At 43.4% G+C, this 26,627-nt stretch overlaps 1 protein-coding gene and 1 long non-coding RNA gene across 2 annotated transcripts in view; one reads left to right on the top strand and one right to left on the bottom strand.

The window, feature by feature from the left end:
• Nucleotides 1-601: 601 nt before the first annotated feature.
• On the top strand, nucleotides 602-7,019 carry LOC121347229. The gene is made up of 5 exons (XR_005954210.1): nucleotides 602-685; nucleotides 2,069-2,188; nucleotides 4,279-4,335; nucleotides 4,471-4,607; nucleotides 6,952-7,019. It is a non-coding gene; the product is annotated as an uncharacterized LOC121347229 (long non-coding RNA).
• The window catches only part of LOC121347228 (contactin-3-like), a 94,635-nt gene continuing 74,957 nt past the window's right edge, over nucleotides 6,950-26,627 (bottom strand). Inside the window, exons 10-21 of the mRNA XM_041425738.1 lie at nucleotides 20,898-21,025; nucleotides 19,104-19,279; nucleotides 17,394-17,511; nucleotides 16,122-16,280; nucleotides 15,887-16,036; nucleotides 14,962-15,032; nucleotides 13,518-13,752; nucleotides 12,834-12,949; nucleotides 12,006-12,192; nucleotides 8,806-8,918; nucleotides 7,631-7,799; nucleotides 6,950-7,070 (exon numbers count right to left, since the gene is read on the bottom strand). Of these exons, the coding sequence (XP_041281672.1) occupies nucleotides 6,967-7,070; nucleotides 7,631-7,799; nucleotides 8,806-8,918; nucleotides 12,006-12,192; nucleotides 12,834-12,949; nucleotides 13,518-13,752; nucleotides 14,962-15,032; nucleotides 15,887-16,036; nucleotides 16,122-16,280; nucleotides 17,394-17,511; nucleotides 19,104-19,279; nucleotides 20,898-21,025 (1,726 nt within the window). The 3' untranslated portion in view covers nucleotides 6,950-6,966. The remainder of the gene's footprint in view (nucleotides 7,071-7,630; nucleotides 7,800-8,805; nucleotides 8,919-12,005; nucleotides 12,193-12,833; nucleotides 12,950-13,517; nucleotides 13,753-14,961; nucleotides 15,033-15,886; nucleotides 16,037-16,121; nucleotides 16,281-17,393; nucleotides 17,512-19,103; nucleotides 19,280-20,897; nucleotides 21,026-26,627) is intronic.

Genomic DNA, 26,627 nt, shown 5'->3' with positions numbered 1-26,627 from the left:
GCCAGGACTACCAGAATGGTTTTTATCTGGAGAAAATACATATAAACAAATTTTTAAAAATACATAATATAACATCTATTACTCATAATATATAATATGTAATATATAATAATATATAATAAAATATAAAAATAAAAATGAAAATAATTAATAATGAATAAGTAAATAAATAGAAAATATATATATACACACACACATATATGTGTATGCATATATTGGATTTATATAGGGCTTGCACATGTGTTTTCCTGGATGTTTATCAGGCCTGCCAGTACCTCCTTGAAGAAAAAGTGCATTTATTATAAAAACCAACCAGCTGAAGTTGTTATTGAGGTGGTGGATGTGAAGGCAAGAGGAACCAGTGCCCTGGGAGCTCCTGGTGCCACTCTGGAATCACAGCCAGCAGGAAAACTTGGCAGAGCTTTGCCGTGCCTCAGCCCTGCCCTGGTTCAGCAGGGCTGATTGATCAGCCCAAGGCTGCAGAAATTGGGGTGAGGGATTCATTAGCCTGGGATCAGCCCTCAGCCCTGGATACACTGCTTGCTTCAAAATAGGTAATTAATGGTGCTTTATTTTTCACGTTTCCAAGGCAACACAAACCCCCAGGACATTGTTTTCCAGACCATGAACTGATGCTTTTGGCTGCTGCAGAAGCTCCCCCATCTCGTCTGAAGCTGCTGAAAAGGTACCAAAGCCATATTTTTTGTCGTTATAGTCTATTTACATCCTATATCCAAAAAGTAATGATGATCAGATGCTGCTGCTGAAATGATCTGCTCTCACTGCAGAACTCATTCAATCAGCAGAGAGCTCTGCTATTCAAATAGATAATTAGTGTTGTGACAAGGGTGACTGTAAATGCCTCAGTTTGGTGGCAATGTTAGGAAGTGTGACAAAAATTAAATTATTTGTCTGCCTTAAGCGTGGCCCTCCTTGGATTGCTAATGAGGGAAATTCTTGTTAAACACGTGTCCTGTTCAGACTCCTTTACAGGTGCTGGGAAAATGATTTATTCTTTGTATCATCAGGGGCAGGATAGGCAGGGCTTTCCCCTGTTTTATCTGACACTTTTTTGTGCTTTTACCTGATGTGAGAGACCATTGCTTGTGCTGCAGCACAAAAGAGAGATCCCCCAGGGACAGCAATCCCAATGGACACCTTTCCAGATGCCATCTTGTGAAGGAATTGGCTCAGGGAGAGCCTTTGGGTGCTCCAGGCTCAGGGGAACAGTCCCAGCAAACAAAACCCACCTGCAGCTCTCCTGGAAGTCCCATCCTCCCTTTGCAGCATCAGGAGGCTCCCAAGGCCCCGTGTCCCTGAGCAGGAGGATGCTGTGGGTGCAGGGAGCCCCTCTGGAGCTGCCCATTGTTGCTCTGATTTTTTAAGCTTTTCTAAGCCTTCTGGTGTTTATATTTTTGTAATGAACTTTCTCACACGCTTGATGTAAATAACTTATTGTTTTACATTTTTTTCATGGAGGAGGAGAATTTCAATAGACTGTTGGTTTGTCCAGTGTCATTGGAGAGGTGGCACTTTCACCCTCCAATCCACTGCCACTTTTGGAAATCTATAAATGCTGGAGTCAGAAAATAAAAGGTCTCTTTTTTACCTTGGGAAGAGCAGCAAGTCCACATCGTGTTGTTTCATGTCCTGTAGTGACAGCCCACGGCTTTTGTGCAAAGGCATCACTTTTATTGTGCATTTCCATCCATGGCCACGTGCTTTGGCAGCTGGGTTCAGGTCCCACCTTTGCCCCAGGGGATGCCAACCCTCCCTGTGTGCTGGGACAGTCCAGTCCTGCACCCCTGGCTCATGATGGAGCAGATCCCTGTCCTCTTCCTGCAGTTCTGCACCAGAGGAGTGCAGGATTTGGGAGGATCAAGGCTGAGCAGGCAGCAAGGAGCTGGGCTCACCCAGAAGTTTCTCTTTCCTGATGGACATTTTTGGCTGTCCCACTGTCCTAGGAGCTGTTTTGAGTTTGAATTGCCACAGGCTGAGGCAATGAACATCCTGAAGTTGCATCCTTTCACAGGCTCCAACGGGATGCTTTTGATTCTTCCTTTTTCAGCCTCTGCCAGTGCCTTGATGCTCTCCCCTCAAGGGATTTAATCACTGGGAAGGAATGGAGAGCACAGCACAAAGAGCAGGCATGGTCCAGGCCTCACAGGACTAATTATGCTCTTAAAGGGTAAGAAAATAATCTTGGGTACATTGGGAAGAAAGTGTCTCAGTAATGCTGCATGGGGTTACAGGCTTGTCTTCTTTATTTGTGCATTTGAAAAAAAAAAAGAAAAAGAGTTTCAAAGACACTTTTTGACCTCAAAAAGATCAGTGAGGAGTTCAAGAAAAGAAATTTAATTCCAAGTTGAGTTTATCAGGTTTTCTTGACCCTTAAGGATGGAAAAAGCAAAGGAAGGATGCACATGAAGGTCCTGTGAAATTCTAATACTAAAACACTCTGATGCACAAACTGTGAAGTCTGAAAACAGAGTTCAAACCCAAAGCAAGCGAAGAGCAGGGTATGAATTCCAACGAGGGCACGGCAGACACTGCAACCTGGCAGCTCTGCAAGAGCAGCCAAAGGAAAGGTGAGAGTGTTTATTGAAACACCAAACTTCTGGGGGCAGCTCTGGGGTGCATCAGAGCCAGGACAGAGGACTGGCACCCACAGCCACTGGCACGAAAACAGGGAAATGGACCCAGATTGGTGCAGGGTTATTTGAGAGGGACAGTGGGCTGTGTTTGTGGCAAACACTCGTGCACAGACACACTGGTGCCCTCTGAGGGCATCTCCTGGGGACAGTCCCCTGGCTCTGGCACCACCTGCCAGCAGGAGAGAGTGGCAGAGCTGGAACAGGACCGTCCTGGAGGAGATGCCCAAGGGTGCCAGTGGGTGTCCCACCCTCAGCCACCTCTGGAAACACTTCCAAGCCAAAGGTAAGGCTTTAATAACTGCAACAGAGCTTGCTGAGGCTGCTGAGTAGTTCACAGGATGACCAGGCTGGAAGAGACCTTCAGGATCATCAATCCAAGCCAGCCCCAACACCTTCACCTGAAAGGTGCCTGTGCTCAGCTGGGCTGGGCTCTGTCTCCAGGCACTGACACAACCAGAGCACACAGCCTCCAGCTGTGCCAAGGGAAATACAGGTTGGATATCAGGAAAAAGTTTTTTACAGCAAGGGTGATAAAGTTCTGGATTGTTCTGCCCGGGGAGGTGGTGCAGTCACCATCCCTGGTGTGTTTAACAAAGCCTGGATGTGGCACTGGGGGCCAGGGTTTGGCTGAGGTGCTGGGGCTGGGGTGGACTTGATAATCTTGAAGATCTCTTCCAGCCCAGTGATTCTGTGAATTCTGTGAGTTCAGCCTGGAAAATGAGACACTGTGTCCTCTTTCCTGGGCTGCTCCCTCCTCCTCAGAGCCCCAAGCTGTGAGCTGTGGGATTGTCAGGAAATCCCTTTTCCCAGAGGACCAGGCTGCTCCCAGAGCTGCTGAAGGCTCCACATCCCCCATCCCTGGCAGCTCCCAGGTTCCAAGTGCCTCTCTCCATCCATCAGCCCTGATCAAGCTGCAGAAGGTGCACTCAGGTCTGTCTGAGCTGAACACATCCCTTTTTATTGATTTGCAGTTCACAGCATTAGCATAAAACAATCGAGGCGGTTGTTTCCCCTAAGAGAGCCAGGGCCTGTTTACAAACTCATTTTATTTTCACAATTTTCCATTGTTATTTATTTCAGACAGAGCTGTCAGATGAATGCACTCCCTCATGCTGGACAGCTTGCTTTATTGCCTGTTATTAAGACATAACAGATATAACCTGACAGGCACTGCCCACATCTGCCTGCCACCACTGAAAGGCAAATTAAGTAGAAAATAGAGATCTCCAATATTTCTTTGGCCTGAAGTGATATTAGTTCTTAACTCATTTTGTATTCATAGAGGATCCTGCATGTTTGTAACATATCCCACAGTAAACTGTTCAAAGGAAAAGTTGGCTTTTAAAAAAACTCTTACTCCAAGTACCTCTGAGAAATCCAGGCTTTAGAATACAGCTCTGATGCTGGATGGGGAATTGAAAAGGATGCAATTTTTAAAACTGTGACTGAAGCCTACCATTCTTATGAGATTTCAAATATAAGATGTGACAAAGTGCTGGTTATTTGGGGAAGCCCAAGTCCAATGGAATGGCAGAAGCACCTTCCCCACCACCTGCAGTTCTTCTTGTATAATTTTAGTCACGTTTTTCATTAGTATTTTTCTTCCTTTTTTTTTTCACCCCAGGACTGAGTTGCTAATCTGGGATGGTCACAGGAGCTGCTCTGGAAATGCCTGCAAGAGGTAGGATTATCCCTTACTGCCTCTCCACCTTCTCCTCCTGCACCTTCCCAATGCCAGCTTGTTTTTTATCAACTCACTGGAGAACCAGGACACTTGCATTAATGCAAATAACCCTGAACTGCATTTACATGATAGGAGGAAGACAGAGAGATCAGTTTAAAGGAAGATTAATCTGGACACTGGGGGAGGCAGAGCAAGGCAGGAGTGTCCACCTACAACCATCTGACAGGAAAATCCTGATTTACTCCAGAAAAACTACTCCACTGTTGTGTGTAAGTACACACTTGTGATTTGTTGGGATCATTATTAACCCTTACTGCAGCGTCTGGATCAGCTCCCTGTTATGCAGGTAGAACCCACACTTTAAAAGCTTAAAGTAAATAGTTGTGCTGTGCCTGTGTTCCCAAGAAAAAGGTTTTTAGTGCTGGAAAATCTCAGGTTTTATGGGAAGCTGCAGTGTGTAAGGAACAGGCAACTGCAGCAGCAAACAGGAGCTGAAATTTAATGCTAAATAGTGACACACTGAATACATTATTATAAAAGACTGACTCTTCTTCAGTATAATTACAGTGGGGTTTTTTTTACATTATAGGGAAGAGGAAACAGCCTGACTGGATAGATGGGAAGTAGAGGTGGATTTTTGCCCCTCCTGCTGCAAACCTGCAGGCAGAGGTGGAGCTCAGAAACTTGAGCACAACCGTTTTTAGATTTATTAAACCCCCGTGTGCAAATATGTAATAGGAACAAGCAATAACACTTTGAGATACTCTATTATCCCTCTATGTAATAAATATTTTATTAGAGCAATAGAAAAGAATGCATACAGATAACCATAGGATACACACACAACTGGAAGTTCAAGGATAAATTTCAACCTTTTCAATATGAAACAAGGTACTGGGTACATATCTCATGGAGATATAGAACTAGAAATCAAGTAATAATACAATGTAAGTGCATGAAAAATGGGCAGTACAGAAACCTGGACTAGAATCTTCTGAAACAAGAGAAAGAGTCACCTTTTGTTGCATGAAATAGAACTATTTACTCACTAGGAACACCTGGGTTTCCATGTCCCACCCACCCCCCTGTTTGCAAGTGTCTGAAAACAACACTGGTCAGCCACATGGAAAAGCAACTAATTTTAAACTCATTTATAGCTCTCTATGTACAGTATATACAGCTCCTGCTTTCCTCAGCAGCACTTTGTCTCATCTAGAGCTCATCTGCCAGCTGAGTGCATATCAAGGTATTTTTTCTACAGTGCTACCATAGTTTTATTAATCCTGGTTCTCCCTTTGTAGGTCTGTGTGTTGTAACAATATTGTGAAATTTAAAACCCCAGTCTTTAAGAGGAAATGATTTATGTCATGTGAGCACGTGCTGGAGCAGGGATGCTGTGACCTCTCTAAAAGGTGTCTGAGAGGCTGATTTGACTGAAGCCACAACTCCAGAAGTCAAATGGACCAGGCTGAATGTATCTTTAATTTACTGCCATGATAGAAAGCACAGATTTCTCTTCAACAGCAAGTCTGAAGTGTTGTTGTATCATTTTTTAAATATCCTAATATTGCCATGAACTTCCCAGTCTCATGTGACAGTAGCGGGGTGCAGCTGAGAGCCAGAGCAGGTGGAACAGTTCAGAACTGGTTCCAGAGCATCAGGAAGGAGAGGTCTGGCTGTAAGTCTGGATTCAGGGTGTTTGCAGTGCAGTGTGGCAGAGAAATGAGCAGGAGAATTTGGGGTGCAGGTCTGGGAGCACCAGGTCACGAGGGAGAGAGGGAGGGAAGGGGTGTCTGTCCCTCAAGGCCATGGTGCCCCTGCAGCTCACCAGGGCTGCCAGCTGGGCACCTCAGCTCCTGCAGCACTGGCAGGAGGGCAAGCACATCACCCTCAGGGTGGGAGAGTTTGGTTATGAACAGAGAACCTGGTCAGGAAAGGCAAGGTGGGGAGATGAGGACACGAATTTCAGAATTTACTGAGAAGGTGCACAAAAACATCCTCAAATCACAGCAGCTGGGAGATCATTTCTCAGGAGCAGCAGTGGAGGCCCTGCCTTTGCCCTGCTCCAGATGGGATTTCTTTGAAGGACATTTCTTTTGGGATTTCTTTCTTTGAAGGAGATTTCTTTTGGGATTTAGAGCAACTCCCACAAAGGGCAGCAGGAAAGCGATCCCAACTCCTGGGTGATGGCACTGCCTTGGTGGCCGTGTTACCCTCCAGCTGGTAACAGCCACAGCTCTGATTTCATCTTTTCCACGTCAAATGTTATTTTAGCAATGCAGAACAGACCCACAACAATTCAGGGCTGCTGCAAAAATGTTGTTTCTCACTCGCCCTCCTCGCCCTGACCTCACAGTGCCATCCCTCCCCCTCTCTCTTAACACTGCATCTGAAGTATGTAACATGTAAACTCCTTTGGTTCAAGTATTAAGGCATTTTAGATTCCTTTTTAAAGGATTTGCTAAACTTTACATGGTATTTTTTACTTCAACTTACAGTGAAATATAAAGAATTTAAAAACACGTCAGGATAGAAGAAAAAAAACATGCATTAACCACTGCAGTTTTTTTTAAAAAAGCACTTTAGTAACCAATTTTTTTTTTTTTTCCCCAGCAAATGCAAATGTTATCACCACAACACAGAATTAAGGGTCAAGGAAAATATTGTTGCTAAGAAGCTGGAGACACTGAAGATACTCAAGACTGATGGGCCAGAACCTCTTGCATCCATACCTGTGACAAAGGAAAAAAATGAATTCAGGATTAAATGAAAGCATAAGTATCTGCTGTGCCACATTATTACTCTTCCTGGATGCCAAGCAAAAATTACTGTAATTTTTTTCTTACAAGCACTAGAGGTTTTCTGTATAAAAATACAAGAAATACTTAAAAATTACAGAGATGCTGCGATCATGAATGGTTTTGGTGCTCTGGTTTAGCTGACAAGGTGTTGTTTGGTCAAAGGTTGGACTCAATGATCTTGGAAGTCTTTTCCAACCTTAATAATTCTGTGAGTCTGCTTTCAAAGTAATAGTTTTAAAAAAAAGGAGAACAAGTAAAAAAGGTAACATTTTCAATACCAATTTACATGGCAATTCACCAGTTCAGCAGAATGGAGTTTTTTGCCATGCATAAGGGCAATTTAAGGAAGGGCATAAGGAAGATTTTAATCGCTTTCCTTTTATTACCTTATCCCCACACAACATCCAAACATTAATTTTCGTTTTTTTCCCCCCACCCATCACCAAAGGAAGCACAGACAAGCTGGGACAAAGGGAAGTGGTTCAACCTACTGGCTAGCCTGGGGATGAGGATCTGCTCGCTGCTGCTGCCGTCTCCCCCCTCCGTGGTGGCTCTGACCTCGATGAAATAATCGTCCTCGAGGTGCAGCCAGAGCTCGGCCGTGGTGCCGGCCGTGGTCAGCACCTCCGCCGCGCTCTGGCCGCCGCTCCTGTACAGCACCTGCGGCACAGCACAGCCTCAGCACCGCCCTGCCCCTGCCGAGCGCCGCTCCGGCTCTCACAGGTGGCGGGACGAAGGGAAGGATGGGGCTTTTGGTTAGTGTTCCAGGGCGGAGTTGTATTTTAGGGAAGAAGGGAAACGTCAGTCAGTGTTCTCTTTTGAACGCTGACTCAAAACGTTCAAAAACGTGGTTTTTTTTTTGGAATGTTTTTCATTAATTTTCCAACTTTTTTTTGCCTTTTATTCCAGATTTGGTTTCAAATGGCACAATGGATGCTAATACGTATTCTGTATTATTTTTATTACAATAATCAGAAATAATGGGACACTGGAACAAGCTGTAAACATGTACTTCTTGCCAATACAACTTGATGGGTGATCAGATCTTCAGCCTAAACCTTTTATTCAGGATTATATCATGTGGGATACAGCTGTACAGAGCTTAGCAGGAGCATCCTCAGCTGTTCTTTTACACATACTTTACATGACATTTTTAAACACTTCTACATTTGTGTACTGGTCAGATTTAGAGCAAGTGCAACTGGGTAATTTCTGTCAGGGAAATGAGCATGGCCCACAGCAGGTAAGAGGAGAAAGGTTTAAAAATATCAGTTTAATATATGTGATAATATATAATAAATATAATAAATACACCTGGCCAGCAATGGAAGCTACGTGCATCAGGCTAAATGCTTTTGGTTTCTTTCAAAGTTTTATCCATTTGGGTAAGCATTACACATTTAAAATAAGAGTTATGGATGTGGTAAGTGCTTAAATGTTCTCAGATCCAGGTGTGGGTGGGATCCCGGGAGCTGAGCAATGCCAGCATGGGGAGGAAAGGGGATTCAGGGACATTAATGGTGAGACACTGTCAAAACACCATTTAAAATCCCTAAAAAGGAGACCCCAGTGAAATGGTTTAGGGGTGGGATTGTGCATGCTCTGACCATGCAAACAGACAAGGAAATACCAGCCCTGGGTTGTTCCCAGCTCTGTCCCCACTGACCTTGTAGCCCGTGACCTCGGACTCATTGTCCATGGCTCTGACCTCCTCCCAGCTCAGCACAACCCTGGAGTCTGTCACGTTCCACACCACGTTTCCTGGAGGCTGGCTGGGTGCTTCAAACACACAACAAAAGCACAACTTTAATTTAATTGGCATTGGTGATTGATTCAGCAGCTCAGGTAATTGGCTGTCACTGCATTTGGGACGCAAAGTCAGCTCCAGTGCAGGCTCCTCTCTGTGCACGTTGTGGTTCAGAGGCTAAATTCCAAAAAGAGAAGGAAGGAAAAAGCCAGAATGGCACATAAATGTTGTTTCTGAAGCTCAAATATCTGTTGCTGGTCCTTCATTCAATACAGCCAGACAGAAGCATGTACCCTAGGACACGGGTGATTAATTAGAACAAACTCTAATGATGGTTATCAGAAAATTTCTAGGTTTAGTACAGTGCCAAGAAAATTCTTCACAATAGATGTTTAGACAAATTTAGTCTCAGTGAATATTCAAATTTGCACACTATATTGATTTACTTTAAGATGTTATGGAAAATATTTGCAGGGTTTTTTTTTGTCTGTTGGCTCTTCCAGCTCGAGCTGTGGTTCTGAACTGAGCCTGTGCCAAAAGTGGGCTTTGGCCACAGAGATCTGCTGGCATTTTTGGTTCATTAGCAACCCAAGGCTGTTATTTGCAAAGCAGTTGCATGCTTTGGGCTCTGCCCCTTTCATGTACCTTGGAGCTGCCAAGCTTTCAGGGAAGTACAAACCTCCTCAAATACCTCAGGTTGGTTTCCCAGAAAATAGGTCCTGCAGTGACACAAATCAATGATTAAAATATTTTCTAAATGTGTTAAGGAAAACAATTTACTGTTGCTGTCACCTAGTGGAGGCAACTGCTGCTGAGGTGGGCTGAGCTGTGCTTTGAGACTGGAGGCTCCAGCTTTAAGCACTGGCAGTAGTTTTGAACACTTATATCCATGTGCTTATGGGGATTTTCCTCTTTTTATTCCCCCTCCTCTTTTCAATTCTCTCACACAGGAAGCTCTCTGCCTTCTTTCCATAAGCAGTCAGATCCAAACCCACCTGATTACACTCAAAAAAACAGAAAAAACCCCCCCTGAGACTTAAAAGAATTATTCCAAAGTCAACCAACCACCCACAGCTATTTTCTTTTACTATTTGTCTTGTTCTGTGTACTGAGGAAGGTTTAACCTGATGTTCTAATAATAACATCCTTGTAAATGTAAGAGGAGATTGTTTCACTCCTGAGAATGAAGTGTTACAGCATGTATGAATCGTTTTCACACTGAGATATTACAGCTGAATTTCAAAGGAAATGAGTCATCCTTGAAATCCACAACAAAATATTAAGATGACACGTGGAAAAAAAATGAAGAGTAATTATCTATAAAAACTGCAAGCCTCTGTCTGAGGGATTCAAAAGCTCCATTTGCTGCAGACACCAAAATCCCCAGCAATCACCAGAGTTCAGAACTTCACTTGTGGCAGGTCCTGATCCATCAAGTCACGTCAGGACATGTCCAAGGAGCTGCAGGGAATTCTGAGCTGCTCAGAAGGCTGAAATCAGGCAGGAGCATTTCTCACAATTAAGAGCTGATGGACAGAACACTGGGTTTTATTTTAAGGCTCTCGAAATATGAAATAATTGTCACAACTTAGGCAAGTCTTCCCCACCCACTTGGCATTTTACATAGCAGCGTTTTAAACCTCCACTTGTTATTCTGGGCTGTAAACATGCATATTTCAAATTTTAAAGCAAAGATGTTTTAATTGTCAAAGGCTCACTTTCAATTTTGAAACACACTGCCAACAGAACTGAACTATTTGTATTCCTTGATAGGGCAAAGAGTTTCTGAGATGCACCTGGCAGATCCTGTGGGGGAATGCAAACCCTTCTCAGTGAAAACCACACCAATCACAAATATTCAAATTAAATTACAAACCGGGATTGATTAAAAATTACACATTTGAATGAAAAATCAGTTTTTACTGCAGTAGCACGGACAATTATTTCTCTCAGCAATTCAACTAATTTATCAAAATCTTCAGACTGACATTACATGGCTTTGCTCTCCTCGTTCACCAGAAAGATCCATGGACATAATGCAATTAATTTTCCTTTTTAATTATTCCAAGCAGCAGCGTCTTGCCCAAGGGCCTGACCCAGATCCTGCTCACACCAGTGAGATCAGGGGCTTGTCCAGTTCTCAGTCACACACCCCAGAACCACGGGGCACATTAAAAAAGGACTGAAAAAAATCCCTGAGCTGACCAGCCTGGCACCACCTCTATTGAGCAGCCACCAAGATGATTAATTAGAAAAAAATTCCTTTTCCCATGTCCTGTCCAGGCTGCAGGCAGTGAGTCACTTCAGACCAGCCAGTTCATGGTAATTGTGCATATAATATATTTAAACTCTGGCAAATCTGAGTTGGTTTAGTCCTCAGTGACAGACTGACACTCATTTTTGCATAGAATAATTTCTGATAAACTAGCTTATTTCATAATATTAATGCTACAACTCAGTCTGCTCGGGAGATGTTAATGACTATTGCAGGGAATTTGACCCTTCAGACAGATTTAATTGTCTGTTCTTGTGCCTCTGACAGAAACACTTCAAGACTGATGACCCTGATTCTGAGCTGTATTACAACGGAGGAGCACACTAAAAATATTTCCACTTGTAGAAAAATTAGTGCAGCCTTTGACAATCTGTTCTCCAGCTTAATTTTGCCTTTGCAGCAGCAGAGTGGCCTCTTGTGCAATTTGTTCAAGGGGAAACAGTGGACATGAAGGATTGCTTTGCATGAACTCCAGGAGGTTCACTGCATTTCAAAACCCATGCCCTAGAGAACTTATAAATATGTTATAATAGAACACTGAAAAATTCAACAAGTCTTTTTTTTTTTCCCCTCCTAAATAACTGAGATTTTTCTTTTCAATTTCTTCCAGTCATTAGCAGCATAACAGAGGTTCAGAGCAGAAATTACAGATAGTCCTTGGGCTGCTCTGCCTTTCACCCACCCTGCTGAAGAAGAACGCGGAAGCTCCGTGCTTGACCAACGTGACTGCATGGAAATTCAGGTCGCTCACACTGTGATTCCCGGGAATTCCACTGCTCTCCTTTCCCCTCCACGTGCTGCCACACCGTTTGTGCCTCTGCCCACCCCGAGCTGAGGTACTCACGTGGCTTTTTGGTGGTGGCATTGACGGTGGCACTGAAGGGCCCTGCCCCAGCGCTGTTGTAGGCACGCACAGCTGTGTAATAAGCCAAGTTGCTCCTCAACCCCGTGATTTTTATTGATGTTGCGTTCCCTGCTGCTTTTACTCTGTTGGAAGATTCTTCTTTTTGGCCTTTATTCCAGTACCTAACCTAGGAGATAAAAACCAAAGCCATTTAAATCTTGCATGGAATGGGCTGTTCACCCACAGCGCTGTACTCGACTCTTTTTAAGTGCATTTTTTTTTTCCCTTCAGCTGAAAAAGGTAGAAATACATTAAAGGTTCAGAAATATGTTTACTATGCAAAAAAAACCCCAAAACTCTTATCCATCTGCTTCTCACGCTTGTTGCTCTTTACAGTGTGACTGCAGGAAAAAGACAATTGAAATATTAGATCTTGCTTGAACTAAAGAATGACAAGAGGAAAGTCATTACTTCATTAAGAAGGAGACAAGTTAAGCTCAGAAAAATGTACCTTACAAAGAAGTTTCTCTGAAAGTAAATGGAATTCTGAAAAAATGTTAGCTTGGAGTTATGTCAGACACGTGACTATCTATCAGCACAAGAAGCCAAACGCAACTTCACTCTGTGGGACTTTTTAACAAAGACAGAAAAAAATATTCTTTTTCTGGCCGTAGGTGGGGCAGGAAAAGCAAGATCTGGGGTGAATCTGTGTGGCTGTGCTGCAGCCTGCACGACCCTTCTGGCCCATGGCCCTTTACGAAGAGGAGTGCATTTTATTTAATAAATAGGGTTGATTCATTGAAATATTTTTTATCTCCACAGACTCACCTCATAGCCCAGCAGCCTCCCATTGCTCATCTTCCAGGGAATGGCTGTCCAGGACACCTGGATGGCTGAGGAGGACAGGCTGGTGGCAGACACTCCTGAGGGGGCCGTGCTGGGCTCTGTGTTGGGAAATCAAAATGGGAGAGGTGACTGGGAATAAACCTGGGAATAAATAAATAAATAAATAAATCCTCATCCCAACCCACCTCACTGCCCCGAGCTGCTGCTGGAACTGATGCCTTAAGTTTTAGCTTTTGTATTTTTTAGATTCTGTACTGCATTGGTATATAATTCTGAATTTCATACAAAGTGCCAGCAGCTCTCCTCACAGCTCAGGCACACAGAACAATCCTTTTCCAGAACCAAGGACACCGCTGCAGCTTCAGCCCAAAAAGTGCAAACAGCAGGGAATGGAGGGGAGCAACCTGGGAGGGTGGGACTGCATCACCTGGAGCTGGAACTGGACAATGAACCCAACATGGAAATGGGCCAAAACTGATAAAAGTGTGAGAACTCGTGACCCAGAGTCCACCTTGGGTGGAGCCACAGCCAGGCTCTTGTCCTGCCCAAGGTGAATCCTGTGAAGGCCTTTAAAAAAATTCCTGCTTTATTCCTTAAGTGTGTTCCAGGCAGCCTCTCCAGGCAGCAGAAGAGGCCTGAGGGGTGTGGGGCAGCCCAGGGCTGTACCTTCCTCAGCTGAGAACACCGTGGCCACGGCGCTGAAGGGCCCCTCGCCCTTGTTGTTGTAGACGCCGACTTTGACCTCGTAGGGCGAGAAGGGCAGGATGCTCTCGTTCCTGAAGACGTATCTGGGGGTGTCAGGGGAGGTCACCACCGTCTGGATCCACGTCGTGGTGCCCGAGGGGCGGAAGGCCACCACGTAGCCGAATCCTTCCCCGTTCTGCAGCTCCTCAGGGACGGGCTGGGACAGAACAACACCCGTGAGGCCGGGCAGGAGAAACTCAGGGCATGATGCAGGTGCTGGCACTGCACTCAGCATCAAGCCCTCAGCCAATTAACTCTGGTACAGAACAGCAAAATGTGCTCCCTACAACCTCTTTTAAGGTTTGCATTTCAAGAAGAGAACAATTTTTGTTGCCACATTTCTCTTCACAGAGAAAAGGCAAGGCACAATTCGTCCCAAGAATGTTTCTGGGTTTCACATTCTCTGAACATCAGAGAAAGAAGACACAATTCTCATCATTTGCTGTGCCTGTGTTGTGCCAAAGTAGAGTGCAATATGGAGATTGTTTACCCAGAGTGAGGATGCTTTGTTCCCTTGGCCTTTCAGGGCCAAGAATGTGTGTGTGTGTGAGGATTGTCACGAGAGAATCAGGGGATGAGTGGAGTTCTGTGCAGTTGTGTGCACAGTGAGTGCACGGCAGATTCAGTCTACATGTATGCAATATAGTATAATAAATTAATTAATTAGCCTTCTAATAAGATGGAGTCAGATGCATCATTCTCTCCCCTTCGTCAGAGTCACCTCTGATTAGTAATAAACTTTCAGGTATAATCTCTGGTTTTCACTAAGTATTCTGCTTCAAGATGCTCTTCAGCAAATACAGCTTTTCTTTCATCAATCCACAATTCATAAAAAATGAATGATTGCTTAGTCAGCTGTTAGAGAATCCAATACCATCACAGAGTGGCTGAAACCTTCTTCTGATGTCATTATGATTAGATAACCGCACAGAGTAGTCAATGCTAGCAACAGAATATTAACAGTTCCTTAAATCATTAAAAAAAGATACATAATATAAATAGAAAATGGTTAGCATGTGCATCCAGATTTAATGGTGGGAAAGCAAGAACTGCAAATCTGCACTGCAAAACCCAATTCTTTGGCTTAACCCTCTTGCCCTGTCCTCTTGCCTCCTTTTTAGCATCAACATTTGCTTGAGAACAGAAGCAATCCCAGACAAAGTGAATTCCCTGGGGATTTCCACCCAGCCCAGGGACACATGAGAGTTAAAGAACAAAGGCCAGTGTGCAGGGCTCACAGCACACAGGGCCCAGAGCACGTGCACATCCCAGAGGAGAAGCTGCTGCAGCCAGGGAAATTCAGAGAGAGCAGAAAGAAAAGAAAGGAAGAAGTTCTGTGAAGAGAACTTCTCCCCAGCAAACTTACATCCCACGTTATGACCAGCTCAGACCTGCTGCCTCCTCCCCCACTGACCTCAGAGGGGGGAATTTCAGGAACTGTGGGAAGGAAATGCAGAGATGTCAGCACAGAGCAGAGACAGGAGAACACACCACATCTCCCTCATGCTCTGTGTTTAACCCATGTTCACACTCCTTTTGCAACCAGGGGGAATGGTTTTGGGGTTGGAGGGGCAGTACTGGGAGCCCCAGCCCTGACCCACACTGATCCTCCCCTGGGCCAGGCTGGGGCTCCTCTGAGCACCTGGAGAACCTCAGCAGCTCACAGATTATTTAATTATTCATTAACCACTGCTGCTGTGTTTAGGAAATTCCAAAACTGGAGACAACCTTAATTTCCCTAGAGTTAACTTTTCCTGGGTTGGAAGAGACCCCAAAGATCATCTTATTCCAGGACACCTTCCAGTGGACCATGTTGCTCAGAATTCCACATCCTTGAACACTTCCAGGGATGTTATGAAGATAAACTGGGAAACAGCCTCATTCCAAGTGAACTGGGGTTGTAATTGATGGGCTCTTCTGAGCCACATGCTTGCTGCATGGAAGGGTTTCACTGATCAAACACCAGGAATAAAAAATCCCTGTCAAAATGAACCTCTTTCCGTCCATTAATACCTTCAGACTCTGCAGCACTGCCTGAACTGGCAGATTTTGCCACAGTAAATGCAGTTTAAATGGATTTAGATGTTATGCTTCTGTGGTGTTCAGTAATGCAACACAAACTGTCCCACAGCTAAATGGAAAAATATGAACAAACTTGTTACAGGCTTTTATATCCAACGGCAATTCCAAGCTTGTTTGCAAAGAGCCAAGAAGGTAAAGATATGAACGCTCCTTTTCTTTGTTAACATTCAAGATTCTTGAATTAAAAACAAATAGAAGGACCCACTAACCTGCCTCTTCAGTTCTTACTTTTTCTGAGGGCAAACTAGGCTCTCCACCTCCTATTTTGTTACTGGCAACTACACGAAATTCATATTCAACCCAAGGATTTAAATCCACTACTGTGCTTGTGAAGGTTTTCCCGTCGATCACCTCCGGAACTGTGGAAGAGAAAAGGGAAAAAGGAGCTCAGGAACAGGGTGCCAGAGCCATTCCCACAGAGCCTGGGCTGGGAATTGTGCTGACCTGTGGTGGCTCGCTGCCAGCCCACGGAGAAGGGAGTCCTGGCCTGGATGGTGTAGGTGGTCACGGGGCTGTGGTTGTCCGTGCCCTCCTGCCAGGAGATCTGCGCCGTGGTGTCCGTGACCTCGTCCACCCTCACGTGCTCAGGGGGCCCAGGAGAGCCTGGAATGGGGTGGGAAACCAGGCAGAGTTTGGTGAAGCCCTGGGAATCACTTCCAGCAGGACGGATTCCCGTTTATTTCCTTCCTCAGGGAGGAGGAAGATAATTCAGACTGGAATCAGAACACTCGTAATTATGGTTTTACACTCATTAACTCTGGTAATTTCAACCTGAAATACTCTCAAGGGCAGAACTGATGAGTGGGTTTTGGCTTTTTTACCAAGAACCTTTGTTCAGCACATCCCTCTGGCTTTCCAATGTCTTCTCCTTTAGTCCTAAATGTCCTCTTTAATCTCTGTAGCATGGAAATGTTTTACCTACAACTTCTTTACTGTACAAGTCACTGGAACAAATTTTCAGCACATCTGACCAGCACCCCAAGCAGCAATTCAGTCAAACTTCCTGCTGCCTTCTGGAAAATCCTCATTCTGGGCATTTCCTGGCCAAAATGCTGGGTTTTGTCTCACCTGCACCAGCAAAGGGGGTTGAAATGAGTAGCAGTGCATTAACAATGAGAAACTACCTGAAATATTTTAAAATATATTGAGCAAGTGCTGATCACATAATGTGCTTTTTTAGATCAAAGCTTTTACCTTGCAGTAAATGTAGCTGTAACATCAGCAAAGAGAGCCACAGTTCTGGCTCAACTGTGAGCATTCCAGCTTGGAATGAAAAGAAATAATCTTGCATTATAGGCTTGAAACCCTAGGAGAAAGCCTCTCCTGGGCTCTGGCAGAATTGCCCATTTCACAGGAAGGATTCTGGAGTCCCCAACACTCCAGTCTGCAGAGGCAGCAGCTCCAGCTGCCTCAGGGCTGCCAGTGAGTTCCCTCTTGGCAGTCACCTGAAGGACTGGCAGTGAAAAAAGATGTGAAGTCACTATTACAACCTCCAGCTCCTCATTTCTCTGGGAAAAAAAAATCAGGCTTCACCCAAAACCTGAGCTGTAATTCTCCCCAGCTGCAGGTCAGAATGACATAGCTCATCTCACAGCCATTCATCACGCCATTCAAACCATGCATTGGTTCCGTGACCTCTACCATCAGTCACTTCTGTAGCCTGTAATTTAAAAAAAAAGGTGGGAAAGACGATGCTGGGGCTGGGCTGGGACGTACCTCGCACGATGAGGTCGGCAGCAGAGGCCACGCTGTCCACCTCTGTCTTCACCATGCACACGTACTTCCCGCTGTGCTTCAGCTGGATGTTCCTGATCATTAAATCCCCGGACGCGCTCTGGGGAACACAGAACCTTCATTAATGCAAGCGCTCCTCCCTCGATGTTTAGTGTGCTCTTTGGAAAGGGAAAGAAAAGAAATCCACCAAAAATGTGAGGTTGCTCAAAAGCCGCACTGCAGGACAGCAAATTCCTGCCCATCAGCAGCTCCAGGCTGGTTGTCCAGGAGCATCTTACCAAAAAACATGAGGGGATGTCTCTTTTTTGGGAGAAATGAGCTCCAACATGAGGAACTCACACTGGAAAGGCATCTCCTGCCTGGAACCCCTAGTAACCTCAGTGCCCTGTGACCATTTGTCTCAAAGCCCTAAAAAGAAAAATGTGTTTTCTGTGGCCATTACCAGTTTGATTTCTAGACAGAATTCATGGAGGTTTTATCTGGAACTTATAAGTCAAGTCATGACAGGTTTTCAAGGCGTTCAAATGTGTAAAAAACAAAGATGAATTCAGTCCATTCTCCAGGTTATTGTGAGCACTTTCATTTAAAGGTTGCACATTCTAGGCTGAATTTCCCATTTTACAAGGCCAAGTTCTACTCTTTGCTATTCACTGAGTATTTAATCTTTAGTCTTTTTTCCCCATAGCTCTCTCTCAGATCACAGCATGTGGCTATTTCCTGGATCATGGGAAAAGAAATAAAACCTGAATGAAACTGTAACTTCCTATGCTGTTAGGGCTCCTTGTGCACTGTTTGTTTTCTACACCACTGAACAGAGAACTTCATATTAAACCTTTGCTAAACAGTGTCCCTTAAAAATAAGAAAAAAAATCTCCTCTTTGTGTCAGCTCAATTACTGCCTTAACTCAGTTCCAGCTGAATTTACCAGGTGAAAAATGCCTCAGTCAGATTTTAATTTTTAAATTACAATTTTTCTGGACAAGCAGCATTTTCTTCAAGGACAGAACCCTAATTTGTGGGTATTTTCAGCTACTTTGGCCACTGATCCATTGGCAAACAGCAGTTTGGGAGAAAGGCAAAGCCATGACTTTGAGGTTTATTTTAGTCTTGGAAAAAACATGAACCTTTCAAAACATTTGATTATTTTCCTTTGTTTCAGCATTACAATGTCTCAATTCTTTACTCAACACAAGCTGAAGCCAATTCTGCCTGATTCCCTTCCATGTGTGTGCATGGTCTTCTGTGAAAGCACAGATGGAAGTTGTTTGCAGGACAATTCAGTGCTGATTGCTTACAATAAATTAAAAGTTGAGTCAAAAGCAATCTAAAATCCATCTCCTTGATTGGAAGTGGATATTCAGGGAATGCCCAACACCAGCAGCAAACGCAAGCAAATCACACCCTACACAAATTCTAGCAAACTCAACTTGAGACATCTCACCAAAGGGGAGGGGGGCTTCAAACAGAACAGATTTACTTGAAATAAACCTCAGCAAAATGTTAACTCTGCATTTCAGTTATTTGTGGGGGGTTGGGAAGAGTCTCAAGGGAGTGGGGAAGCAGCAGGAAGCTCCCCTGTGTTGCAGTAAAGCAGATGGGACTCAGTTTCTTTGTGGAGGAAAAGACAATTCTTTTGGGAGATTTTTGGAGAAGAGAAGAGAAGAGAAGAGAAGAGAAGAGAATTCAGCTCACCCCTCCAACCTTCTCCAAGTGGGAGGCATCCCTCTGGAAGTCCGTGAGGCTCCCGTTGAAGTACCAGGTGAAGCTGATGTCCAGCAGGGGATCGTGCTGCACCTGGCAGGGCAGCACCACGCTCTCCCCGACGGTGACATCCATGTTGGAAGGTGCCAAGGTGATCCTGGTGGGCTCTGCAGGGAGCACAGGCATTGGTTATTGGATTTTTCTGCTCTGCTGAGCTTTGCCTGCCACTGATATCCCCCCATTCCTCAGCTGGGATCAGTGACAGCCACTTGCTTCAATAAGACACGAAATAAAATTACACGCATGCTGCAACTCCAAGGAAAGAAGAAGGGAAGTTTATTTTCTGACTCCAACATTTATAGACTTTCAAAAGTGACAGCAGATTGGAGGATGAAATTGCCACCTCTCCAATGACACTGGAGAAACCAACAGTCCACCAGATTTCTCCTCCTCCAGAAAGGAATGCAAAACAATAATTATTTACATAAAATTGGGCGAGAAACTCCATTCCAAAAATGTGAACACCAGAAGGCTTAGAAGAAATTAGAACAGGGTGACAGCCACTTCCAGAGGTGCAGCTGGACTGGGAATGCTGCCTGGAGCTTTGTGTCCTGGCATTTCCCAGCAGGAGCTGCTTCAAAGGTGAATTTGAGCCTGCTGGGTGCAGCCAGTCCACTGCACCAAGCTGAATCCACAGGCAGGAATTGCCATGGGAGGCTCCCAGCAACCCCACTGGGTTTGGAAGCAGCAGCAGGCACTGGGGAGGTGAAACAGTGGGAGTAAGGGAAGAACCTAATAAACCCCAGAAACTGCAGGAAATCCACTTAAGGAGGAGCACACTGGATATTTGGGTCCATACATCACACAGAACATAAATAGTGTCATTAAGAACAGCTGTTTATTATCCCAGAATCAGATTAACGGAGAGAAATTTCAGCTACTGTAAATACTGTTAACAATAAAATTTAATTCTAGGAATTCTCTGTATATAATTTTATTATTTGTATATAAAGGGATATGAATCATTTAGGAGCACAGGCTGAAAACACAAAGCTGTTAATTCACTGAACAAAATAATTCTGTTTGGACCTATGAGATTTATAGGATATGTAATGCAGTGGGATATTAGATAATTCTGAGTTTGAGAAATGTTTCAGATATTAAAATCTTTGAAAAAGAACATTATGAGAGAAGACATTTTTCAGATGAACTTCACAAACTCTTGGCTCTTTTCATCCTGTATCTCAACCAGCAGCCAGGAATGGATGACTTGGAGGAAGGATCCCTCTGAACAACAATTCTGTATAAAATTTACTTTTCAAAGACTGTGTTCTACTGCCCATGGAGTCCCTGAATGCTTCCCTGCTGCTGGAGTTTCCACCACGTTTTTTTCCATAAGCAAACAGCATTTAAACCTCTTTTGGGCAAAAGATTTTCGACTGGAATACAAAATTACCTCAAAGATTTTTTTTTTGATTGACATGTTTTTTTCATAACAAATTAAAAACCCCCACGAACTTAAAAGCATAATTGCACTATTTAGTGTTTAGAGCAGTGAGAGGAGGGAGCAAGTGTTCAGAACTCCCTCACATGTGAGAAATATCTTTGTCAAAGACAGAAAAAATCCCTCAGTGTCTTTTACACTAATAAAAGAGCTGCAACAGCTATCCTTTTATCTTTATACATTAAATAAATAACTTCTCATAGCCTTTACATTCTGCCACACCACTGCAGGCTCCTGAGGCTGCAATTCCAGGTGCAGCCCCTGTGTCCCAGCTCACCCACCTGTAACTATCAGGCTGGTGGAGCCCCTGGCTGTTCCAAACTGGTTTGTGGCCAGGCAGGTGTAGCTGCCAGCATCCCCCTTGGTCACGTTGGCTATCCTCAGTCCTCCATCCTTCAGCAGACTGATCCTGAAAAATTACGAGGAGATTTTCAAAGTCGCAGCATCTGTAGACAAAATGCTTTCATGCTTTACTGTTATCTCAGACATGTTAAACTCTGTCAACAATTAAGAAGAAAATGAGCTCCATGCCAGCTGAAACCTGGGCAATTACCAGCCTGGGGTTTGAAAATGTTGTGACCATCCACAAGAAATTTGAACCCAACCATGTATTACTTGGGACATACTGCTCTGAACCAAACCAGCACAACCAATTTTTTAATGTGAGTGGGCACATGTATGGGTGTGAAAGAGAGAAATCCCAAGTGAGCTCCATCTTTTTTAGCTGCACCAAGTGAAACTGGAATAATTTTCAGCTCTTTTGTTGTTTACCTCAAGCAGTCTTGCACAGCAACTTCGAAATCACTGTGATTACCATGACAACTCCACTGGGTTGTTCATGAACTTCCTTTGTGGAAGGACTTGCAGGACAAAATTCTCTTCACCCCACACAGTGAGAGCAAGGAAAAGCAGGAAAGTGCTTAGAAAAGATGTGGACTGCAGAAAACCCATAGAGGGACAGAGGAGCAGGAATGTCCCCACAGCAGAGGTGACATCCCAGACAGCAGCACTGCTGATGCACAGGTAAGGCTGATTTGACTCCCTTTTTCCCTATTTCCTGTCCTCCCATCTGTTCTATTCACAGCTTCAGGGACTTCTACCCTAAGACAACCTGCAGCAGCAAAATAACCGAATATATAAAAAAATATCCACAGTATTAACAAGTTTGAAAAATTACCCATTTTCCTGATATGCCCAAGTCAAAAGAGCTTCAGAGCTTTTCTCTCACAGCCCATCAACCCATCTGAGAGGCACCAAACTGCAGCACAGCACCTTGGCTGGGTGGTGATTTGGAAATCTGGGAACTGAGCTGCAGAATGAACAGAGCAGCAAACAAACCCTCTCCAGGCAAAGCTCTGCCTGCATTAGCTGAGTCCTGCTCCCTTTTAGGGGAAGTGCCAGCTGAAAAGGCACAAAATGTCACCAAACTTGACCCTGCCACCTTCCCTCCCTCGGAAGAGCTGGGGGGGCTCTGCCTGCTCACTTCCACCTGCTGCTTCACTCAGTACAAAAGGAGTGAGTTCATCCCACACCTCTGCTGCTCCTTTTATTTTCAACACTCTGGAGGTAAAATGATGTCAGTAAATCCCTGTCACTCATCCCAGCTGAGTTCTGTGGCTAAATTCAGCTGTGTTAGGATCAGCTCTCCACCAGGCTGCAGTGAGGGGTGGCTCAGTCTCCTCCCAGGTGACAAGGAATGCCCAGGGAGGCTGAGACTGGATTTTGGGGGAAATTTCTCCATGCAAGGGTTCAGTGATCTTCTCCGGCACTCTTAACTCCTCTGACCCAAACCCACATTCCCTAAAGGCAAATCCCAGCAGTGGGAGAACTCCAGGGCTCTGGAATTCCACTTCCCCACTCCCCCAGCAGCAAATCCTCCTCATCCTCAAAGCCTTCTGGAGGCTTTTCCACCCTCTGAAAGCAGCAGTGTGCCCTCTGTCACAGCTGCACTATTCTGTACAAGGAAAACAGAGTTTTTGGAATTACAACACAGAAATATACACCACTTTTCAACGCTTTTCCCTTAATTAGTTCAAATTGCATTTGGTATTTCCCTAAAAAGGGTGTTTCAGCTCTCAGTGCTGTAGCTGAGCTGCTCTTCCCCTCGGCAGAGGTGGTGCAATAATGAAATTAGCAGATGCAAATTACAAGAGATAACAAGTCACCCTGTTAGAACAACAGACAAAAGCATCTTACTGGGGTGAGAAAGAGAGCTATAAATAGGCAGTTTAATCCATTTATAACCACAAAGCATCCCGAGGTACCTCAGCTGATGTGGTGGCATTTGAGGTGTTTTTTCAAGGGACGATGTGCCTCACCAGTGACTTCCCTGGGGTTCATTAACTTGTTTTGGAAAACTCCTCAGTCATATTTGGCTGCACTTCATGTTAGATGGAACATTTAAAATTAATTAAACCGTGCCATATGGTTTATAGGTATTTTAAATGTGTTAAAGACATGAGTAATACATTTTATAGGTAATTAGAATGACATCAAAAAAAGGTGTTAAAATATATCAATTATGGTTACAAGCAAGTGCTGTTGCACTTTCTAGCTGAGGCTTCATCTGCTTTGATGCAATTTCCAACAGAAAAAATACAAAACTAAAGAAACCCCAAGTGTTGACAAAGCCTAAGATCAAACAAAGGAAAAAGCAGGATCAGGGAATAAACCTGAAAATGTCTATTGTTTAATTAAAATGAATCACTTTTAGAGTGCTCTGAGCTACCTGCAAGCCCAGCTTGCCTAAAATAATTAAACAGAAAGCTTATTAAAACCCTGATATAATTAAGAATTTTTTTTTCCTAGAATTAAAAACAAAAAGCAAACAATAAATAATTAAACAGAAAGCTTATTAAAACCCTGATATAATTAAGATTTTTTTTTTTCTAGAATTAAAACCAAAAAGCAAACAACACATGGAAAAAAATAATTAAGAGAAAAATAATATAGCTGAAATAAAATCTTTCCTGGTAAATTAGAAAAAGAGCAATGTTCCACTTTTTCCAATTACAAAACAGTAAATGCAGCTCAGAGCCTGTGGAAACCCCAGCCCCAAAACCAGCTCTGCCCCTCCTGCTGAAACAGGAGACAAACCACAGCTGTCAGTTTACTTAGAATTATTCAATATTCACACACAGTGCTGGAACACTGCCAGGGAGAGACCCAGACCTGTGACACACACAAATAACAATCCAGCCTTTGGCATTCCTGTATCTACAGGTGTTTCCCCAAAACTTTTTGCTTAAGGCCAGCAATTTTCCATGGAAATTCCATTTTCCACAGCCTGCACCCTGCTGGTACCCTGGCAAATGGGCAAAACCTTCACCAGCCCTTCAAAAGGGACCATGGGGGAGTGATGGTCCTAAATCCACCTAAATTCCAGCTGGAGATGGATTTAGGACCTGCTTGGTCATCAGATCACAGCATCACTGACAAACTCATCATCTCTCACTAATTCCTGAGCAAAATTAGGGCAAATGGATGTCCAGGGAGATTCTTTTTCTCTACAGTCAAACAAAACCCCTTAACTCACCCTCACACTCTGACATTGAGGTCTGCAGGATGGGGAGAAGGATTAAACAACTTCAGGACTTTGGGGTTCCCAATTAGAGAGAGATTACACCTCTTTATACACCTATTTAAAAATTATACCTCTTTATATATTGGTATTTAGAGAGAGAAGACAGTGTGCCTCCACTGAAACCTGGTGTCATTAATGCAGCTGTTGACGACTGCAAACCTGTTCATCTTCCCAAGGCAATGGTTCATTTCTGAACTATCAAACAACATCAAACTCAGGAATCACTGCCTGTTTCATTTCTCAGATTATTCAGAAAAAAACCAAAACAAGCCCAACTATTTTAGATCCTTATTGATATGGTAATAAACACAAACACATTCCTTTCCAGTTCATAACACCTCAGTGCAAAGGAAGGGTGGAAAAGTGGGTCAAAGCTGTCTTTTAATGTATCAATCAAATTCCAACTAAATTAAAGCAGATTAATTAACAGGCAAGTCAGCAAAATAAAATCCTATGCAAGTGCTGGTAAGTAAATGCATTACTTTTCACATCACAGCATTTCAAACTGTAACACAAAATGAATAAAAATATTGAATTCAAATTGCAAGGAAGCTAAAACCATTAACTAATACTTCTAAGTACAGTGCAATTTTTTATCTGGAATTATTTCTTTCCCCCTTTAATTTGCCATCACTTGCCCACAATGAAAGCTGCTAAAACTGGAGTTTTCCTAGGGGAATTCCACTGGGAAGTCTTTTAGTGAAGTTTTTGCAGCATCTTCTCACCTTTCTCTAGTCTTGGTAAATGCAGAAATATCTAGGAATAAAGGTGAGTTTGTTTAAAGGTGAATTATTTTTAAATGCTGCTCTGCATTTTTACAAATCCTGGTTTTTAAACCTCTTCCAGTCAGGTATTTGAGTCAGAAGTTCAGACCCACTACAGCCCACAGGCAGCGACTGTCAAGCACAAACTGAAAATTAAAAGTCATGTACATACATAAAACATTAAGGAAATCTTGGAAGGGGTTATGTCTGGACAACAGCTATTTTAGTATTTATTCTGGTTTTAGTGAGTTAAACCAGCATCAGGAGCATTTAACCTTGGTTAAACATCTAATCCTCCTTTTCTGGAGGATAAAAAGACAACAAAAATTCATCCATCCAGAGGTGGAGGTGTCTCAGACACCCGATGAATTTAATTCCCATTTTCTGTCTTCCCTTCTGCATGTTATCCTATGCTTTCACTGCTTTCTGCACTCCAATGCTCTTTAATATTTAGCTCTCTTTATTAAAGATATTCTAGGGAAAAAAAAAATCACGTACTTCGCAAAATTAACAAGAAACAAGATTGCTTTCTTCAATGCTGAGCGATTTCTCAGCCCACAGCTCATGAATCCATTTTGAATTATATTTTCTCCCCTCCACAAGACACACTATATTCAGCTCATTTAATTAAAATTTACTGAGTCATTATCCCAATCTTCTACATACAGAAAAAGCAGCACCATTTAAAAATAAATTAAGAACACGAGCAACAGTGCCATCAAAATGAAACTCTCTCAGGCTTTACTAAAGCATTGTGGTCAGTACCTCAGTGAAACCCAAGCTCTCTGATGACAAGAAATCCAAGTATTTGTGCTTTATCTTTATTATTCAAATAGGAGTTTTCTTAAGACATGCTTCTGAAGTTTTCTTAGCCATGCTGCTGCAAATGTAATTAAAATTCAGCTCCTTTTGCCTCCCCACCTCTCCCAGGTGTTGCCCATGCTGGACCTCCCTTGTGGCAGGATCTCATTCCTCCTGCTTGCTGCAATTAAAGAAGAGGAAACCCTCCCCAGCAGACTTCTCCACTGGAAATGGAGTTCAGGGCTGAAAAATGTACTGCTAATTTGAAACCCTTTCCTGAATTGCAGGAATTTGTACAACTGCATGAAATTCACGAATTGCAATTATTCACAGCAGACAGTAATGAACTCCAGGGTTTTCTGCAAAGAGCCTCACTCTGCTCTTCTCCAAAGGCAAGTTTATTTCATTTAGATTAATTCAGGATTACTGCCTTGTTATTGTGCTTCCTCTGGAAGCCATTTACAGTATGTTGTCAAAAATACACGCTCTGGGTCATATTTTGGAATTACCTGCACTTGGCAGAAGTAACAGCTGTAATTTATGTTCATAAACCTAAAACAGGCAGCATCACATTCAATTCATTTCTGCAAACTGAGTGTTGATTTCTTCAGCCTGGTACTATCACACCAAATGAAACTGATACCATTCTACTTTTTATGGAAATAGAATGGGGAAAAAAGCTGGGAATTTTCCTGAATATACAAAATCAGGCGCTGTGTGGTTTTTGCATACACTTCACAAAAGCAGTCATAAAAATAAAACTGACTGAGATCCATCAAAAGGCAACAAGTTTCACATAAATTTTAGAGGTCATTGTTTAATTTAACACGTTAATACTGTTTAATTAAAGGCTAGAAGTAGTG

This window comes from Onychostruthus taczanowskii, unplaced genomic scaffold (genome assembly GCF_017590055.1).
Source record: "Onychostruthus taczanowskii isolate IOZ18803 unplaced genomic scaffold, ASM1759005v1 scaffold9, whole genome shotgun sequence".
In the NCBI taxonomy this organism is placed as follows: Eukaryota; Metazoa; Chordata; class Aves; order Passeriformes; family Passeridae; genus Onychostruthus; species Onychostruthus taczanowskii.
This window is presented reverse-complemented; position numbering and strand designations above follow the sequence as displayed.